We start from the raw sequence: 18,107 nt of genomic DNA, 5'->3' as shown, positions 1-18,107 counted from the left end.
ACATTTAAATGGCAAAAGTTTTTACCACAACATGTTTAGCATGCCTAGACTATTGAATATGTAACATGTAAAACTACATATTATCTTATATCCATTTCAATCCTTATTCAACACTATCCACCTCGATTTGGCAGCTTTTGGGTTGGTATCCCGGTGGCTCGTAACCGGTATACCTGGAGCTGTAGGGTGGATGATAGGCTGTTGAAGATGAGACTTTGATGGTTCTGGGTAATTGATTGCTAGATTGGGATATACCGGGGTTGGTGGTTGTGTTACAAACTCACTGCCATATTGTGCAGGAATTTGCGTGTGAGGAGCATACGGAATCCTTGGCGGGTATCCATTTACAACTGGGCGATACACATGAGCGCTTCGATTTGTAACTAGTGGTGGCTCTATCATGCGAACTGGAATGTTCACATTGGGAACCCTCGGTTGATCAATAGGATACTGCTTAGGCTCCTTTGCTTTTATATGATTACTAGCGCGCATTTCCAAGAACCGTTTCATCATTTCATCATTTTTTGAAGTAGATGCACTCTTGGCTGTATTGTTCTGAGCGCTTTTTTCTATGGTTATAAATTTAGATGAATTCTCTTTGCAAGGGCCTCTAGTCGCATCGGCATATCCCAGCATAGAATTGACATTTGTTGCTTCCTCTTTTTCTTTAATTACTTTCCACTTCGATGATGATTCGTTAGTCGATTTATCGCCATTAACTATTGATTTGAAATGACCACTATCAACGTGGTTTTTCAAGGGGTCACTCATTAAAGATTCACAATTCGAATTATCGTGCTGTGTTAAATCCGGTAACGATGGTTTATAAGAGAGAGGTTCTAAATCATTTTCTTCTGTTACTGCACATTCATTAGACGATTCCATTTCAGGTTCTATAAATGTTGATGTTGAACCTTCCATTTTTGTGACATTCATGCCATACTTATCATCATTTCCTCCATTGATTTTACGTTCTCCATGAATATCCTTGTTCATATTGTTTATTGGAGAGGATGCTGCAGGAATAGGTGCCTTTTTAACTTTGTTCAAAGGATTAAATATTTGCGATAAACAATTATTATGATGCTGTAAATCACCACCCAACTTTGCTACATCTCCAAGAACACCGATGGCGGTATTGACTATTATCTTTGCATGGGTAATATAGTTGGATGTTTGTCCCTGTCCCTCTATTTTGAAAGTTACGGGTATACCATCTTCAAGGAATTTCCTTGCCCTTTTACATCGTGTGAGAAGGTCGTTTGTTCCTATATTCATCCAAATTTTCATATCCACGGGTCTCCCAGGGCCATGCTTGGGTACTTTCTTTGGTGTAGGTTTTGGTGCAACCACTTCATGTTGATCATATTTACTATACTGTCTACCTAGAGATGCACCTATAATCTTCCTTATCTGCCGTTCGCCGACTTTCTTTCCATACCACCTTTTATCATCATTATATTTGTTATCTTCCATTGGCATCTGCTGTGCTGGCATCATCAATGCGGATCTCATATTTGCGATATTCTGCGCAATCGACATAGATTGACTTAGTGGTAATTCAGCCATCAGCTCCTCTGCTTCTCTGAAAACGCTATCAGTATTGTGACCTATAGCTCCAACGCTATGTTGTGTTTTGTCGGCAGCATTAGACGTATAACATGGTGTTCTTCTGTTCGTTATGAATGAGTATGAGGCTATGAAACCACCTGACGTGGTTATTAGCTTCATTTTCCAAATTACACAATTATCTCATCATGACAACTGTTGTGCCACTTACGTTAGTCAGCACATTTGGTAGATCTTGTGGCATCATATGTCCACTAGTTGCACCAACAAATGCTATCTGTTCATCAATTTCATTCAATTCATTGATCAATGTCCTTGCTATTGTTTCTAATCCAGACCAATCCTCTCTACAATCGTTTGCGTTTCCGAACAAAAGTTCTAATTGATCAAGAACAATTAAAGCTGGTTGATTGCTCTTTGCCTTCTGAAAAGTGTGACGTATGTAACTTTCACCACAACCAACGTACTGACTGAATATATCGTAATATTCCAACTTATAAAGCATTCTATTATTCACCAATCCATTTGGTTTTCCACGTGCTTCATTTAACATAACATCATCTACGTTATCACATCTCAACGCATCACAATTACTATTTATTTCTGCATATATATACCTATGTTTGCAATTTGGGGTGGAACCAGCTTGGTGATCAACTCTGTTTATAATAGTAATGGGATCACCCTGTACCCATGCCTTTATTATGGCATTTAATAAAGTTGTCTTTCCAGATTGTTTTTTACCGCATATCAGAGTAATATTGGAGAGACAAATCCCTCTGCACTTTACTTCAAACGGAACATGCAATATATTATTCCTTTCCAGTGTTTTGGATTGATTCAGATATAAATCATTTGATTCTATCCTTTTTATAGAGTGGTTTGCGGTAACTGCATCAATTAATTCAAGAGCTTGGATTATATCCACCTTATCCTCACTTTTCTCTTTAGTATCCTCTGGGAGGCCCAAATTTTTTATAAATAAATGCTCGCTTTGCTTTATAAATTCAGATGGTTTTAATGTGTTATCAAATATGTCACCGTAAAATGCTTTCGAATGAGCTGAATGTGCGTACAATCCTATGAATATCAGTTTACAACCATCGTGGCTAAGCTTGGAAGCAAGGGAGTGTTTAAATAGATATAATAGCCCATAAACCCATGACAACTTGGTCTTTTCTATCTTCTCATAAACATTTTTTTCTGAAACCAATTTTGACTTATGGTTTTCCCAGAGCTTAATTTTCAGTGTACCTTTTAACTCCCCTTTAGTGTACGGGTGCCTATGTTGGCCATCACTTGATTCCAGCTGGTTTTCTTCTTGTCTTCCCTTCAATAGCATAACTTCATTTCATAACTAAATATACCTTTGTGTTTTTCAAATGTTCCCAAACATCGAATTCGTCCAAAATCACCACGGCTTCTCTTTTGTCTATTAATCTCGAAACAAGATCCTGAAATCGTTGATTAATAAAACACCGATATATAACTTACTTCAATTTTATATATGATTGATTTAGCAGGATCGTCTATGTTATAATATGGTAAAAATCATTCTGTTTTTTACCTTTTGGCACAATCCTTCTCAATGTCTTTAATGTAATTACACACGAAGGGTAACCGGTTGATACTACAGCGTCATAAATAAGCCTCTTGAAGTCATCTGAAGTATAATATTTCCATGACATTTAAGATTCCTTTGTGGAACATTGGCTTGTGATATCTTACCTCTTGCACCTTCAATTGCAACGAAGGTACCCATGAATTTGCCTTCTGTAACTTATAGGGCACTTACAATAGAAGATAATGCACTTCAATTTATATATATTAAAATAAATGTAATGTTGACCCAATAGTCATCTTTGTTTCTTGTGACACACTAGATGAGCGACATCGTATTTGTCCTTCATCTTTTGATGTTGCCTGCCACATTGAATTAGAGGAATATATAAATTATTAGTTTTCAGGATGAATGCTGTTTTAGGTGTTCCGTGGGTTGAGAAATATCGTCCTGAATCATTCAGCGATATCATCTCTCATGATGACATTTTGTCTACACTGATGAATTTTGCTGAGAAGGGCCAGCTACCGCATTTGTTATTTCATGGACCTCCAGGTAGGTATAAGTATATATTATCCATAGGCTTTAGGTACTGGGAAGACATCTACCATCATGGCAGTATCACGTTACCTGTATGGTTCGCATCGCCATTCTTATGTAATGGAATTGAATGCTTCGGATGAAAGGGGTATAGAGACAGTGCGTGAGCAGATAAAAACGTTTGCTGAGACATCGAATACGTTTTCCAGTGGAATTGTAGGCAGCGATTCTGGTCCACGCACTAACCTCAAGTTGATCATTCTTGACGAGGCTGATCAGATGACCAATGCTGCCCAGAATTCATTGCGTCGTATAATGGAGATATATTCTTCAAACGTTCGTTTTTGTCTTATTTGTAACTTCATGAATCGTATTATTCCTCCTATTCAATCACGTTGCACTGGGTTCCGTTTCCCTCCTCTTAAAAATGATGTTGTTAAGCGCCGCACGGCAGATATTGCAAAGGCGGAAGGTTTGACTGTATCTGAGTGTGCTTTGGACACATTGGCTGAGATTGGTCAAGGTGATATGCGGCGGGTACTGAACTGTTTACAGGTAACGGCTATGTCGATAGGCGCCACTCGTGACAAGGTCATTACTAGTGATGTAGTGATCAGTACAGCAGGTTTACCAAATCCTACAGAAATAAGCAAATTGCTGCAGCGGTTGATGCAGGAGTCGTTTAAGGATTGTGTTGACTATGTGGTTACTTTGAACCAAGTTCAGGGTTATTCTGTAGAGGATCTTGTTACTGCATTATATCGCTCAATTTTACGCATTGACTGGCCCAATGTTGTAATTGTACAGCTTTTAATTCGTTTAGGGGACATTGAACAGCGGTTGTCTGCGGGTGCCTCTCCCTATATTCAAATCGCATCACTAGTAAGTGCCTTCGCTGAGGTGCGCTTGGAGATCGAGCGTTTGAAGTTCGACCTTAAATTCAAGTGAAAAACACGTTTAAATAGTATAGACAAAATGTATTATATATTGTATACGATAAGAGGATGTTTGTGCCATAATGACGTAGCTTGTAACTGTATCTTGTATTCCATAACGACTGCACTATTACATATCTTCTATGGATTGCGATTTATCACGGTACCTGTCGTAAGCACTTGATCAAGGATTATCGTTTTGTGTAAAGTCTACATCATCATCTTGACCCGTGGTTATTACCATTGGGTCTACCGTATTGACCTCCGGTACTTCTTTGTTGTAGGTCGTTTCCATTGTTACATCTGTGTTATAACTATTAAATTGGTCTTCTTCTTCCATTGTATCTTCATTAAGCATGGATGTCGATTCCTCCTTGGGATTTGTGTCTGTATCTTCATCTTCTATATTGCTATAGGTTTCATCAATGCCTATTTCATCCTCCTCTATATACAGTTCACTATGTTCTTCATTATACACATATGATGCATCGGTTTCTTCGTTCTGTTCCATTTGGATATCGGCGTTGACTGGATTTGAGATGTTTTGGTTGTTTGGTAATTGTGCCTGTTGTTCCAGCATTTGCTTTTGTCTGATTTTTAAAAGTTCATTTACTTCATTCATATCCTCTGACATCTCTCTTTCAATTTCCCAGAACAATGCCGTATTTAATGCTTCGAGAATATCAGCTTCGTATATGGTGGTCCTATTATTCATATATACTTCAATTCCAATCTTACCGCTTTTTATTTTTTGCTATATCTTGTGCTAGTGTCGTTATATATAACACAAATAAAGACGCTGCTCTATTGAGCATGTTAACTGCATCTCTGCTAAACTTCCTATTCTTCAATGCATAGTTAGCGATAGATTTTCCCGTTCTCGTTGATGTCACTTCATCTACGTTATGAAGTGTTACATCTTGCAGCATTCCTTTGTGTAAAGCTGCTTGTACCTGTGTTGATGTGATATATCTTTATATCTAGACAACCTACAAATTTTACTGGTAATATTTCCAGTTCGTCTGGATTAATTGATTCTTCTGCCATTTTCCAACCTTCATGGATGGTATATATATGCTGTTTCTATGGTAAGTGCTCGTACATCTGATTTGTATAATTCACTTCCTAGTTAACTACTTAAGAAAAACATGAACTTATAGATGGCATATTTGTACACATTTGTGCTAGAATAATGTATCTATGAGTTGTGTACCGTATTTGCTCAATGTGCTGCAGAATCGAATCATATGATGTAACTATTGTTGAAGTACCATTCGAATTTTCTATGACCAGTATGTATATGTAATCGTTATTCATCATTCACTCGTAGCATCTGTGGTCTAGTGGTAGAATGCCTCGTTGCCATCGAGGCGACCCGGGTTCGATTCCCGGCAGATGCACCACTTTTTTGTTATACCTATGTTATAATCATCGTATTGTTTTCGTAATTTGCTCGTTTTGACGCATTTTAGGTTACACATTGCTTGTCCGAATTTGTTTTGTGAGTTGTGGTTTATTTACCTACTTTTTTGGTTAGGTATTATTAAGTGTCTAACAATGAGATTCAACGTTTCCCCGTACAAAGACGACACTATGACAACTGTATTATGTACCATTATGTAAATATATGTTACGCATTGTATTAAAGCTATGTGTAGATAATTATGTTAATTGCATTTCATTCTTGGTATCGTGAAGCACCGGTGTTAATGGATCTTCCGTTAGGTGTGTTTCGTTCGGATGTTACGTTTTGCTTTCATATTGGCAATGTGTAAGTATCGCATATTTAGGCTAATGCTTGTTCGTCGTTACTGATGGACCGCAATTGTTTAAGCATTGGCTTTGGGTTTTTCCCTTCTTCACGATGGCAATGCGAGATAACTTGTTTTGATTTGAATCATGACCGGTCTTTACTGGCTACGGGAAGTAGACAAGGCTTTGTTGCGTTGTGGAAGCTTCGCGACAGATATTGTGATAATGTTCGTGGCGTTGTCTCTATGCAACGTCTGAAGGAGAGTTATGACCACACGAGTGATATTTCTGTTGAGCCTTACTTTCTGTTTGTTGCTAGCAACAATCCTATCGCAAGTCCTGTTGCTCAGGTAGCCTTTGCTAGTGGATCTCGTCCAATTCATTCTTTAAAAGGTGATCGTTCTCGTTTAAATGTTGCTTATTGTGCTGTTGAGGATGCGGAAGGATCTTTGGTTTCACTTCACAAGGACAACAGTATTGCCATATGGTCTTTAACTGACTGCCGTTGCTTACACAAGGTTAAGGGGCCTCCTTTTCCCATTCAACGTTTGTGCGTGTTCCCTGATGACCGCTTTATTGCATTGGTTGGGCGTAACAAAATAAACGTGATTGACCTTTGGCGATTGAAATTAATCGCAACTTTTGATTTGGATGGTACATGTAAAATCGACAGTACAATATATTCCGATCGTCGTCGTGGATCATACCGGGAGCCTCCTACGACTGATTTCACTATAGACTGTGCTGAAACTAGCACGGTAAATGTAAGTCCTTCTATTTTTAGCACTACTACGGCATCGGTTAAAAAACCATGTCGTATTTTGCGTGCTCATTGTGGTTTATCTCCTTTTACTGATAATTCTGAATCTGACACCACTGTTGATTTTCATAGTCATTCTGTTAGGGCAGAGGACAATTCAGAAAGTGATCATATTCCTTGTCCTCTTATACTGGCTGCTTTATTGGACAACAATGAGGTTGTCATTTGGGATTTAACTATTCCAATAACTCATTACAAGGCTAAGTACGGCGGTACTCATGGCACTGTGACTGTTGTCACTGCTTGGGACCGGCACTTGAAGCTACATTCTGAGGTTCCGCAACATCCTGCTGACATATCACAGCATGGTTTTTTCCATCGCACATTATCGCCCACCGACGGTATATCAGGTAAAGAAACCTTTCCTATGTTACGTGATCGTATACCTGACCTTCAAGAATCTTTTGGTGACATTTGCATTGTTGACCGTTATCTGTTTGTGATGCTTGGCATTTACATTTTCGTTTGGTATTATCACCATGACGGTGCTTTGGACCGTGTTGCTGAGATTCTGAATATGGATGTTGATGACAGTTTGAGCGATACTCCTTGGCATGGTTTTTCTTGTGTACGCGTATCATGTAGCACTATACTTTTATTTGCATGGACAAAATCTGGCAGTGTATCTATTTTTCTTTTCCCCAGTGTTAGGGATGCTAAAAAGCAATTTCGTGTTTTATCTACTGCGCAGTTACCAGGTTTCGGTGACATTTTACATTCGGATGAAACTATCCACGTATATATTCGTAAAAGTCTTGATCCTGGGTATAGGTTAGACTTTGATAGTGAGGGCCTTCAATCCATTGGCTTTTATATGTTTCGTCAGACTTTTGACGGTCTACTTAGCATTGGTATTCCTTCTAGGAGTGCTTGGTCAAATGTTCCCACTTCTACGCTTATCAATTCGTGTTTCCCTTTACCCAAGAGTGGCACCCTCGTGTCATCTATGTTCTACAGCAATGGCTATCTTCAAAGGCTAGATGTATTATCCTCTGGTTATATACGTTGCATAGATGCTAGCTCTGGAGACATTCGGCGATCTATTTCGTTCCAATTGGTAGACCTATGTTTACGACGCATCTTTACCGGTTATCGTATGAAGACTTTGGTATTACCTGGTAATAAGGTGCAAGAATGGCTTTCTGATAGCGTTTCTGGAGGCATGCCAACTTGTCCTCGCTTACCTTATGCATTGCTTCACTGTCTTGGTTCCAGTTACGTTGTTATTTGGGTACCTCCGTGTGAATTACTGGTTTATACGTTATCTACTTTTACTTTGACGGTGGTTTTCCGCAACTTGAGTGTTGCTCCTATACGTGCTATATATGCTGTTTTTTCGATCAACTGCCGCAGTTCAAATGTATCCGACACTGTGATGTATGAGATTGACGACACTTTTGCAACTATTGACCATAAGGGCCATCTCGTTATTGTACAGTTATCATTGCTATTGGATGATTTATCTGTGGAGAGTTCACCCCCCGATATACACGAGAGAGATATTTATTCTGATACAGAAGGTAGCAGTGGTTCTTCCGGTCGTTTACCTACGGCATCCCAAGTTGAGCATTTCGTATCTAAATCATCGTGCCTCCGTGGTATCCATCGTATGCAATTTTATATCGGTTTGTTATCATGCGAAATAGAGCGTGTTGCATTGAACTTAGACAAGGACCTTGTGTATGTGTTAACATACCACAGCATCTTGTTGTGGCGTTTGCGAAGTGGTACTTTTTTGCGTGAGTTGCCCTATTTGGAGACTTACAGGCGTGCTGTGATATCTGGTGAGTCTCCAACACCTACTGATAGCAGTGCCTATGGCATAAGCACAATTGCTGGTACTTTAAGTTCTCTCCTTACAACAGATTGGCAGTCTACAGTTTCTAGTGTTACTTCTGAGTGCACTTACCAGCGTTATTTGGATCACTGTACACCACATGATTTGTTATCTCCTTGTATGTTTCAGGACAAGTACTTCAAGAAGCAGTTAACTTCGTGTTTGCACATGTCATTTTTGCGTATGCACTTCTCGCCATATTCTGATTCACCTATAGGTTTGGACATGCCACATCGTGATGCATCGAGCATATTACAACCAGGTTATAGCTTGAACAAGCCTAGTCGGCGTCGATTGAGATACAAATCGCTTCAGTGGCGTTGTGTAAATACCGATGCTATGGCTTTGAGGATAATTAGGCGTGCCCGTGTAATATTATACCATTCCAGATTGGATGGAGTACTATCGGATATATCACATTGTAAGGGCCCTGCGACAATATCATATTCGATCCCCGTGTTAATATTCCCTCTTCAGGAAATTGCCTCTAATTTACGGAGTAGCAGTGCCACACTTTTATCAAAGTTAGCTGACGATGCTACTTTCATTTATTTGGGTATTCCATCAGGCACCTTTTCATTTCCTCTTGATCGCTCTTCGGTTGCTGGTCGTACATCTCGATATATTAACGATTCTCCTATAGACCATGGTCATTATTTCGTGGATAACTACTTGACCAAAGAGATCGCCCATCCTTGGATTCGTCGAAGTTTTACTTTTCCATGTTTATTTGATGATTCTAGGATACATTCTGAATATCGTTTATCTTTGCGATCCAATAGTAATGGTTACTTGTCTACTTGTATGTTACTTCGTCATTTTGTGACTAGGGTCCATCTTCGTTCTAGTGTATCATCATCCTGGTTACGTTTGATAGACGTATGGTTGCTCATGCGTTTATTGGTATCTTGCACTTCGAAGGAGTCCTACGCCGAGTTATCGAATGAGTTGATATTGGCCCTGCGTTATCTATCTCCTGAGGAACTTCGTTTGCACGTATGTCGAGCCTTTGTAGTACTTCGCACATCTGCTTCATCCAATGGTAATTGCGATTCTGGTCCTTTGACCATATGCGTATGCCGTTGTCAAGGTTCAACGTTTACGTTTGGTAAGCGTTGCGGCGTTTGTCTTCAATCTTGTGTTACTGTTGTTCGTGCTGGCACATCACCTGTTGATCGTCCTGCATCCTGGGAGGAGTCTGCTTCAATGTTGCTGTTGGTTGTGGTTACTATGGACCAGCGTTTATCTGCTGTTTGTGACTTTGTTTTTGTTGAGAATCACCTTCTTCCATTTGCTGCTTATATTTTGCGGTTGATGCTTCCTCACATGCTGTCTTCTGAAGACACCGTTCGCAGTGTTGATAATGCCAACGATCGTCGTGTGTTTAACATGCGTTCTTACTGTGTGGAGATGTTTGATCGTGGTTTTGTATCCGTTTGGACATTTCAGTTATTTGACCGTTCTATGACTTTATGTTCCACGTATTCCAAGAGTCGCGTTCACGCTATAGCTCGTGCCTTTTACAAATCTGATGTTGAGCGCACTCCCTCTACTCAGTTTGTTATAGGTGCCTTATCGCAATATCGTGCTAATAGTAGTGCGCACTGGCTATCTATTTTACGTAAGTGTTTTTTGTTGGACACTTGTTTGATGATTCGTATCGTTCGTTGGATAGTGCGTGAGCGTCATTTGGACAAGTGGTACATTCAGACGTCTGTTAAGTTGATTACTGAGTTTGTCATTGAGGTTCGTGAGGATGCTATACGTCATTTACCTGACGTTGTTGTGATTGTCGTTCGTTGTCTCGATCCTTCTGACAGTGGCGTCCGTTTGTTAATGTTAAAACCTGCCACTTCTGCTTTATTCCATCTGGTGAAGAACTTCCCCATGGTGGCTTTTTATCAGAATAGTCAGCGTTTTGCTGTGGGTTCTATAACTGGTCAGGTTGTGATTTATGACTTGCGTACTGCTACCAAGTGTTTAACGTTGGGTGGTGACATGGGTTCTGTGGCATCGCTTGCTTTTAGTTCCACTGGTGACTACATAGCTGCTTATTACATGGAGCCTCCATGTTTGGTTATTTGGAACTGTTCTTCATCTGGGTTGCTTGGTAGTCTTCTTCACAGTAGTAAGAAGGAGCGTAAGATCATTAGGCTGAAGCCTGTGGAGCCGAGTCCGTCTACAACTGGTATGGTATGTTATCTGTGTGTTGAATATATGTTTCACTTATGTTACGTTGTACTGATTATGTTTTCAGGATGTTAAAATACAGTCGAAGTCCAACCGCGAATGGTTTTTGCATCGTGAGGACGGTCGTGGTTACATGATATCGATTTGATTGTTTGAGGTCAGATCTGTTGCGAACTTTGCGAAGAATTTCGCTGCTTTGTTAACTTTGTTAATTTCCTTATTGACTTTATTGTATAGTGCGATATACTTATCCATTCCCTTGACTCCCAATTCCTTAGCTTTTATTTCTAGTTGTTCCAGCTTCTGTTGTATACTTTCATCATCGTCTAGTTCATAATCGTTATTGATTTTCTTGGTGATGTCACCTTTTGCCAATTTTTCCAGGAACTGTATTGAATCTGGGTCTATGGGTAATTTAGGCTGTCCCACTTCATCCAGGGGGTTATCAATTTGTTTTTGTATTGATCCGGGGATATACGTATGATTTTGTGGTAGATTGGTACTTTGTTCGGGCGGTGATCCACTATGCCTTGTTGCGTTCTCTGGGTTGTATTCGTCTTCATCTGTATCATTTTCCATTGTTAGGTACTGGCACAACAATGATGGCACTTCACTCCAGAATCGTTCTAGTTTTTGCATCAAATCATATTCATTTTGTTTTCCTTGTAGTATTAATTGTGTCAATTCTTGTGCCTTGAGCTTTGGTTTAAGATGTGGTGGTAATTCTTTTGTTTGGTAATCGTAGTCCACTTCTATTTGTCCATTTCCACATATACGTGCATTTTCTACGCAAAGTCCCACCTCATCACTATTGTTATCTTCATCGAATAGTTGTGCGCTTACTATTGTGTTATTACCACTGCTAAATCTTTCTGACGTGTCATTAGCCAGTTTATACGTGAGTTCACTGACTACTCCTGCGATCCATTGTCTACAGAACACTGCGGCAATCTTTTGGTTTTTTGTGATTCCATCTGGTCTGGTTCCTAAGTTCCTACTTATTGATTCTATTTGATTTGTATCCTTTTTTTGCGATTTGAAGTTTGTTTTCAAGACTACGTCTACTGCTTCACAAAACGATTGTACTACATCGTCCAATATTTCTAGGTCTTCTGTAGATAGTTTATTATACGGTCCTGTAATTTGAAGTTCCATGTATTTTTTATACTGTTATGTATTTATCTAGATTCTTAGCTAAAATTGATATCTTTGTTTCTATTCGGTGTTGTTTCTGTTACCAATCTTCTTATTGAGTGTGTATGTGCCCTCCAGAAAAGTCGGTATTCAATTAACACTTTCTGTTTCATATATCCCAATGGCTATTTTTTAATTAGTTTATTTCTATTACTTTTGTTGGCGTGTTTCTTTAGTGTTCTTCCAAATGTCTTGTTTCGTATTTTCTTAGCAATGAAGTCGCGCAAGAAGGAATCAAGTTTAACTCACATTCCTGTATTATCATTGAAGGATTCTGATCGTTCAATATCGGATGCAGGTTCATCGCAACGTTTGAATCGTTTAAGTCGAGCTTTGAGTGCTTCAGTTGTTGATTTAGGTAGGTCCATAATATCTTATTTAACGGGTATACAGACCTTGTTAAGCAAGTTTTATGGCTCGGGGTCCCTTCTGACGCTCCTTTAGGTCACCGTGCTGATGCATGGCGTCTTGTTTTGGTATGTATATTACTTGCTGGTTTACACTTCTTAGGGATACTTGCCAGTTGTAACATCCACTAGGGCTCGTTTGCTTGAGCGCAAGCGTCTTCATTACCAGGAGATGTGCAAGGTATGTATTGGTTTTTCTAGATATATGTTGTACAGCAACACTGTGACGCTGATGCAGTCTGTGATTCTGACCAGAAGACACTGAAGCAGGTATGCGTCCTTGTATAGAGTTATATCCTCTAGATTCAAGTTGATTTGCCGCGTACTAATCAGAGCATTCGTTTATTTAAGGACAAGCGTGTTCAGAATTTGATGGAGCGTGTGCTTTATGTCTGGAGTGTTCGTAACCCTGCTAGTGGTTATGTCCAGGGCATTAACGACGTTTTAGCGGTATTCGTATCGGTTTTCAGCCGTCCTTATTTGAAATGTTAGTGTATATATGTTGTGTTTAATCTGTGTTCCAGCATATCAATTGGATACTCCAGCTGTGGACCTTTTAATGGAGAAGGAGTTGGATGAGGTAGAGGCTGACTGTTTCTACTGTCTTTCTCGTGTATTATCGCAGATGCAAGACAATTACACTGAGAATCAACCTGGTGTTTATAAGTCTTTGCAACGACTGAAGGACTTGGTTAAGCGTGTAGATCTTCGTCTTTACAACCACCTTGAGTCTATAGGTGTTGACATTTTGCAGTTTCCCTTTCGGTGGATGAACTGCATGTTAATTCGTGAGTTGCCTTTAGACTGTGCGATTCGCCTATGGGACACTTATATCGCTGAGTTGAATAACGGTATCGTCACTTTTCACGAGTACGTGTCTGCTGTATTTTTGAGTGTCTGGTCTGAGGATCTTCTTCAGATGGATTACCAGCACTGTTTGCTTTTTTTACAGCGTCCTCCAACTTCTGATTGGGGTATCAGTGAGATTGATTCTGTGATATCTAAGGCGTAGGTTATGAATTATGTATTTATGATCCTTTTCAGGTTTGTGCTGAAATCGGCATTTCAAGACTCCCCTAATCATTTGCTTTAGTGGCATGATACACAGTGTTGCCAGTGTAGTCTACATTGGGTGCTGGAACATTGTATAAATTTTAAATATATTATATCGCTACGTTCCTCTGGGTTAATGTACATACTTGTATCATTATGCGATGTTACATGAGGTGCTAGTCGGTACCAGTATAAGATGTCTTGGGCAGGTATATGTTGCTGGGACATATCCGCTACTTCCCTGGTATAGTTCATTGACTAACCGTTTTCAAAAGAATCGTACACTTCCTGTAACTGTTGTATCAAGGCTGTTGACGTATGCATCGACGTATATATAGTCCTTTGTTGCATCTAGGCTCTTGTTTATGGGTAAATGCCTGATATATATCCACTTGTTGTCTTCCGATACGAAAGTGATTGTATGCTTGTATAGCTCTATCAGTTCATCGGGATGCTTCTGTATCGGTGGCAATGCCGTATGGTATCTAATTTCCTTTGCTTCGTCCTCAATGGGCATTTCATCATTACACAGTGATGGCAACAATTGCATTAGTTGGCGTTTTGCATGTTTCAACGTGCTTGGTGTACTAGTGTATATTTCTAGAATTTTCAGCAATTCCCTTGGCTCCATTTGCTTTGCCGTTTCATCGTGCATTAGTTTAATGATATACCACAATTTGTCTTTTCTGGAACATTTCTGGTATTTTCTAATATACTCTAGATATAGTCTAACACCCTGGCAAACATTGTTTGAGAACACCGCTGTGTAGTCTTTTGTGACGCCCAGAGTGACATGGGTGCAATGGTTTTCCTCGAGCATGACCCCTTTAGTGCATTGGTCTATTATTGAATCCATATTAGCGCAATTACCCAATGGGTAATCTGGGTACGGCCCAAAAGTCCCATCTGGTGTTGGGATCGATACCAATTCCCTACCCAAATGGGCCGTAGCGCACATCAATACCCCCGGTACGAATATAACGTGTTTCATGGTAACTGTCACTTTATCATTGCATCTATCTTCTGTGCTCCCGATGTGGTCTTTATCGAATGGATACTTGATGCCATATAATCTTTTGTATAGCATGGCCACTGTAAATTCATATGGCGTCAGTGATTCCCATAGTTTCTGCATATCAGATTCCATGGGTCCTATCTGTTGTAGCACTTCTTGTGTTACCACATCTTGTAGTTCTTGCGCTCTGTCTTTCACTGAATAGAACATGAGTGTAACATGGTGGCTGGTTTGTAACTTGATGGTTGACACTTCACGTTCTACTATATTGTGCATTTGTGTATCACAGCCACTGGCTGGGCTTACAGGTCTGCTATTTGAGGCATTGGTGATGCATATTGGTATCCACCTTTCTATAGATTGGTTTACCTGTTCTATTATATTTATTTGTTTTTCGTGCTTTATTTCTAGATCTATACCCGTGAATTGTATTATGCTCTTTGGTTTATTTTCATTCGATATGTGGTCATCATGTCTATTCCCATGGCAACTTGATTCTCCCTGCAGTTTTAATATTTCACCAACTCTGCCTTCAACACTCGATTGTTCCTCCTGATAATCCTTGTTGCATTCGGGTGTAGTTCCAACTTCTTGCTCTGTATCTACGCCAGTGCTAGAATCATGTTGGTTGTCAGCCGTTGTTGCATTCTCCGTGCAATCTGCTACAGCTCTTGGTGTCCGGAAACCGGTATACCATTCATATCCTAGATCATCCATTTTAAATATGCTCAAACACATTTTATGGTTGTTATGTCATTGTGTTCCTTTGGTTATATACTGTGTAACATTACAAGTGTGTGGGCATTGTGGAGGTCCCCTCAAGAAACTGGGTTGACTAGGATCTAAGGTATTATTTCTATGATATATACTATAACTCCATGTATGCAACAGATTGCTGTAATCAGACCGTAATTGTTCCATTGTGTGTTGGCAGTTACACGGATCGTATTGCTCTAACCTTCTTTTGCTACCACTTGTTTGTAAGCGCTCATACAGTAAGCATTGCACTAATTGGTGCGCATACGTATTATACTATCGGTCATATATTGTCTAAAAGTGATATTACATCTACTCTGCGGCGTTTGCATTGATATATCCCTTTGATACGTTTTATTGGTCCAGTGGAATATAAGCTAGTATTTAGAAGCTATATGTATCTGCGTCTGTATTGGAGCTTTAGTGTTTAAAGGCTGCACGTATCTTGGCGTGATTTTAATATCAACGATGCCAAGGTCCAAGAAGACGGCGAAAGCAGCTCACCAGCGAATGTTAAAGAGGCGTGTTTTTGTTGATAATGTTAATAATGCACTTCAACAAGCAAGTGTTTGTATCGACCGTTATGAATTTTTGGATGCTTTGGCTATTTTAGACCCTTTGGTTGTAGAGGCATCTCTTCACGGTGATTATGAAGTGGTTGAGCCGTGTTCAGCTCTCCAGGCGGAGGTTTACACTTACTTGCGTAATTACGATAAGGCAGTTCAATCATTGATGGGTTGCAAGGCTAATCCTAAGACTGTTGACTTGGCAGCTCGCATAGCTTTAATGTCCGATAACACGATAGTTGTTTCTGACTTATCGTACCCCTTGATAGAGCTGATGTCTTTTTATATAGACAGCAGCAAGAACAAGGATGCCAGGTGGTCTAGTTGCACTGTTGTGCAAATAATTGAGTTACTATGTCGTTCAGGTCGTTTATTTGATTTGCACAATTGGTTACATTTATACATGAAAAATTCTGGCAACTACCGTCTTTTACGTGGCGCTCCTACTTTAAATCGTTGTTTACGTCTAATATCTCATATACATCGCAACTGGTTTGTTAAGCCGCCTAGGGTAAACGTGGTAGATCCCAATTACAAGCCTTACGTGACTTTTAAACCTGACATGGCTGGTATTACCCCTTTGCCGGAGAATTTATGGTATGTAAGTACGCTATCAGGGGCTTTAAAGAACTCCTCCAGTCAGGTTCGTCAATTGGTATTTCACCCCAACTCATTTCTGAAGACTTTGGAGCATTTCATACAGGATTTACGTTCTGCTTGCATACCCAGTCATCGACTCAATGGTACTACTATTAAGATCACATTTGCTGATTGTTCTGGCAGTAACGTACCACTATCTCCAGATTGGCGTTATACAGGCTCTCGTACATCGAAGCGTTCAAAAAGCAACAGTCCTGCTACTGGCTCCCATTATGTAAAATCTATCAAGCATTGTAAGCAAGTTGGTCATCTTACAAGGCACCTCAGTCTATATCGTAAAGGCCATGTTTTGCGTAGGTCAACAGCAACTAGTCTGCTTGAGGCTCACATGTTCTCTGTGTTCTACCATAGGCTACGCAATAAGCATGAGGTCCCTTTATGTGAGCTTGCTTTGCTGTTTTTCGATGTACTGTTGCGTTACCACCATTTACTGGGTCCCCTACGCCTTCAATGTGCTATGTATCTAGGTTGTTTATTCAACTGCATTTTTGACTGTTTGAACGAATTGCGTACTTCTAGTACTACCAATTCGGCTGTATTCGTAACGACATCCTTGGTTTCTGACGTAAATTTAGTGGATAAAAAGGATGCCTGGAATGCTACTTTTCGTAAGGTACTTTTACGATCAGGTGCTAAGTTGTTATTTTCGGTCATACATGCCCGTGAGACTCACATCACTGTCTTGCGTGGTATCTGTCAACCCATAGGTATTTTGTACCCTCATTCATTTTTGCGTCAGTTTTCAACTCGATTAACGTCTGTGCTTTTACATCTAGCCTCTGTAGGAGACAAATCGGGTTATGATCTACTGTTACTAAATGCTCGTGTGCTGTTTGTTTTGGGAAAACGCCTAGTTAGTGAGCACCTTCCTCGTCGTATTAATGTTGTACGTAAGCGTTCGCGCGATGTTTTCCATACATTCAAGACTATGATAAAGTGCATCAAGTCAATATTTACTTTGGTATACAGCAGGGCGTTGTCTGACCTGCGCAGAAACCCTCATGTGGCGTTATGTCTACGTCACCGTGACGGTAATGTAAACTTCCACAACTCGCTTACTGGTGCTGTATACGACAGCGAGGTCGCGGTGGTTGAGCGATACTTGTTGTCACTGAGGTCTGATTTGCGGCGTTACAAAGTGGATTGGTAAAGTCCACGTGTCTATCATTGCATTGATGTATTGACGTCATTAAGTAACCATTTTATAATATAGTAGTAACCACTGTGTATGGAATTGATGTGTAAGCCCAAA

General features: G+C 39.9%; 9 protein-coding genes across 9 annotated transcripts; 4 read left to right on the top strand and 5 right to left on the bottom strand.

Moving 5' to 3' along the window:
• Positions 1-76: 76 nt before the first annotated feature.
• Positions 77-1,751, bottom strand: BBOV_II002530 (Translation initiation factor IF-3 C-terminal domain family protein). The gene has a single exon (XM_001609726.2). The coding sequence runs from the start codon at positions 1,729-1,731 to the stop codon at positions 97-99; it is 1,635 nt and encodes a 544-aa protein (XP_001609776.1). The 5' UTR covers positions 1,732-1,751; the 3' UTR covers positions 77-96.
• On the bottom strand, positions 1,728-3,357 carry BBOV_II002520 (ATPase associated with various cellular activities (AAA) family protein). Its single transcript, XM_001609725.2, has 5 exons — positions 3,298-3,357; positions 3,137-3,232; positions 3,064-3,098; positions 2,937-3,023; positions 1,728-2,899 (listed from the first exon to the last, which is right to left on the bottom strand). The coding sequence occupies exons 1-5, from the start codon at positions 3,329-3,331 to the stop codon at positions 1,748-1,750; spliced, it is 1,404 nt and encodes a 467-aa protein (XP_001609775.1). The 5' UTR covers positions 3,332-3,357; the 3' UTR covers positions 1,728-1,747.
• Positions 3,358-3,397: 40 nt separating this feature from the next.
• On the top strand, positions 3,398-4,678 carry BBOV_II002510 (Replication factor C C-terminal domain family protein). Its single transcript, XM_001609724.2, has 2 exons — positions 3,398-3,685; positions 3,720-4,678. The coding sequence occupies exons 1-2, from the start codon at positions 3,538-3,540 to the stop codon at positions 4,616-4,618; spliced, it is 1,047 nt and encodes a 348-aa protein (XP_001609774.1). The 5' UTR covers positions 3,398-3,537; the 3' UTR covers positions 4,619-4,678.
• An 8-nt stretch (positions 4,679-4,686) lies between these two features.
• Positions 4,687-5,854, bottom strand: BBOV_II002500 (Histone-like transcription factor (CBF/NF-Y) and archaeal histone family protein). The gene is made up of 3 exons (XM_051767717.1): positions 5,599-5,854; positions 5,344-5,558; positions 4,687-5,309 (listed from the first exon to the last, which is right to left on the bottom strand). The coding sequence occupies exons 1-3, from the start codon at positions 5,650-5,652 to the stop codon at positions 4,790-4,792; spliced, it is 789 nt and encodes a 262-aa protein (XP_051623138.1). The 5' UTR covers positions 5,653-5,854; the 3' UTR covers positions 4,687-4,789.
• Positions 5,855-6,059: 205 nt separating this feature from the next.
• On the top strand, positions 6,060-11,392 carry BBOV_II002480 (WD domain G-beta repeat family protein). Its single transcript, XM_051767319.1, has 2 exons — positions 6,060-11,207; positions 11,272-11,392. The coding sequence occupies exons 1-2, from the start codon at positions 6,420-6,422 to the stop codon at positions 11,350-11,352; spliced, it is 4,869 nt and encodes a 1,622-aa protein (XP_051623137.1). The 5' UTR covers positions 6,060-6,419; the 3' UTR covers positions 11,353-11,392.
• Positions 11,314-12,389, bottom strand: BBOV_II002470 (uncharacterized protein). Its single transcript, XM_001609721.2, has one exon. The coding sequence runs from the start codon at positions 12,357-12,359 to the stop codon at positions 11,334-11,336; it is 1,026 nt and encodes a 341-aa protein (XP_001609771.1). The 5' UTR covers positions 12,360-12,389; the 3' UTR covers positions 11,314-11,333.
• Positions 12,390-12,511: 122 nt separating this feature from the next.
• On the top strand, positions 12,512-13,918 carry BBOV_II002460 (Rab-GTPase-TBC domain family protein). Its single transcript, XM_001609720.2, has 7 exons — positions 12,512-12,756; positions 12,792-12,874; positions 12,909-12,986; positions 13,022-13,075; positions 13,109-13,292; positions 13,330-13,813; positions 13,850-13,918. Exons 1-7 carry the CDS (start codon positions 12,612-12,614, stop codon positions 13,896-13,898), a joined length of 1,077 nt encoding a protein of 358 aa, XP_001609770.1. The 5' UTR covers positions 12,512-12,611; the 3' UTR covers positions 13,899-13,918.
• A 154-nt stretch (positions 13,919-14,072) lies between these two features.
• BBOV_II002450 (uncharacterized protein) lies at positions 14,073-15,635 on the bottom strand. The gene has a single exon (XM_001609719.2). It carries the CDS (start codon positions 15,609-15,611, stop codon positions 14,127-14,129), a length of 1,485 nt encoding a protein of 494 aa, XP_001609769.2. The 5' UTR covers positions 15,612-15,635; the 3' UTR covers positions 14,073-14,126.
• A 389-nt stretch (positions 15,636-16,024) lies between these two features.
• BBOV_II002440 (uncharacterized protein) lies at positions 16,025-18,062 on the top strand. The gene has a single exon (XM_001609718.2). The coding sequence runs from the start codon at positions 16,098-16,100 to the stop codon at positions 18,003-18,005; it is 1,908 nt and encodes a 635-aa protein (XP_001609768.1). The 5' UTR covers positions 16,025-16,097; the 3' UTR covers positions 18,006-18,062.
• The last annotated feature ends 45 nt before the right edge of the window (positions 18,063-18,107 follow it).

Source organism: Babesia bovis, chromosome 2, assembly GCF_000165395.2.
Source record: "Babesia bovis T2Bo chromosome 2, whole genome shotgun sequence".
NCBI classification, from domain to species: domain Eukaryota; phylum Apicomplexa; class Aconoidasida; order Piroplasmida; family Babesiidae; genus Babesia; species Babesia bovis.
The sequence above is the reverse complement of the archived record's forward strand: the minus strand, read 5'-3'. Positions and strand labels throughout refer to the sequence as shown.

Bases quoted from the DNA above. Each gene is read 5' to 3' on its own strand.
- BBOV_II002480 (XM_051767319.1), top strand. From the start codon at position 6,420: ATGGACCGCAATTGTTTAAGCATTGGCTTTGGGTTTTTCCCTTCTTCA. The intron at 11,208-11,271 runs GTATGTTATCTG...TTATGTTTTCAG, and splicing joins GTCCGTCTACAACTGGTATG to GATGTTAAAATACAGTCGAA.
- BBOV_II002440 (XM_001609718.2), top strand. From the start codon at position 16,098: ATGCCAAGGTCCAAGAAGACGGCGAAAGCAGCTCACCAGCGAATGTTA.
- BBOV_II002470 (XM_001609721.2), bottom strand. From the start codon at position 12,359: ATGGAACTTCAAATTACAGGACCGTATAATAAACTATCTACAGAAGAC.
- BBOV_II002520 (XM_001609725.2), bottom strand. From the start codon at position 3,331: ATGGGTACCTTCGTTGCAATTGAAGGTGCAAGAG. The intron at 3,233-3,297 runs GTAAGATATCAC...ATTATACTTCAG, and splicing joins TGCAATTGAAGGTGCAAGAG to ATGACTTCAAGAGGCTTATT. The intron at 3,024-3,063 runs GTAAGTTATATA...CAACGATTTCAG, and splicing joins CAATCATATATAAAATTGAA to GATCTTGTTTCGAGATTAAT.
- BBOV_II002530 (XM_001609726.2), bottom strand. From the start codon at position 1,731: ATGAAGCTAATAACCACGTCAGGTGGTTTCATAGCCTCATACTCATTC.
- BBOV_II002500 (XM_051767717.1), bottom strand. From the start codon at position 5,652: ATGGCAGAAGAATCAATTAATCCAGACGAACTGGAAATATTACCAGTA. The intron at 5,559-5,598 runs GTAGGTTGTCTA...ACATCAACACAG, and splicing joins AAATATTACCAGTAAAATTT to GTACAAGCAGCTTTACACAA. The intron at 5,310-5,343 runs GTAAGATTGGAA...TATGAATAATAG, and splicing joins ATAGCAAAAAATAAAAAGCG to GACCACCATATACGAAGCTG.
- BBOV_II002460 (XM_001609720.2), top strand. From the start codon at position 12,612: ATGAAGTCGCGCAAGAAGGAATCAAGTTTAACTCACATTCCTGTATTA. The intron at 12,875-12,908 runs GTATGTATATTA...TACACTTCTTAG, and splicing joins ATGCATGGCGTCTTGTTTTG to GGATACTTGCCAGTTGTAAC. The intron at 13,814-13,849 runs GTAGGTTATGAA...GATCCTTTTCAG, and splicing joins GATTCTGTGATATCTAAGGC to GTTTGTGCTGAAATCGGCAT.
- BBOV_II002450 (XM_001609719.2), bottom strand. From the start codon at position 15,611: ATGTGTTTGAGCATATTTAAAATGGATGATCTAGGATATGAATGGTAT.
- BBOV_II002510 (XM_001609724.2), top strand. From the start codon at position 3,538: ATGAATGCTGTTTTAGGTGTTCCGTGGGTTGAGAAATATCGTCCTGAA. The intron at 3,686-3,719 runs GTAGGTATAAGT...CATAGGCTTTAG, and splicing joins GTTATTTCATGGACCTCCAG to GTACTGGGAAGACATCTACC.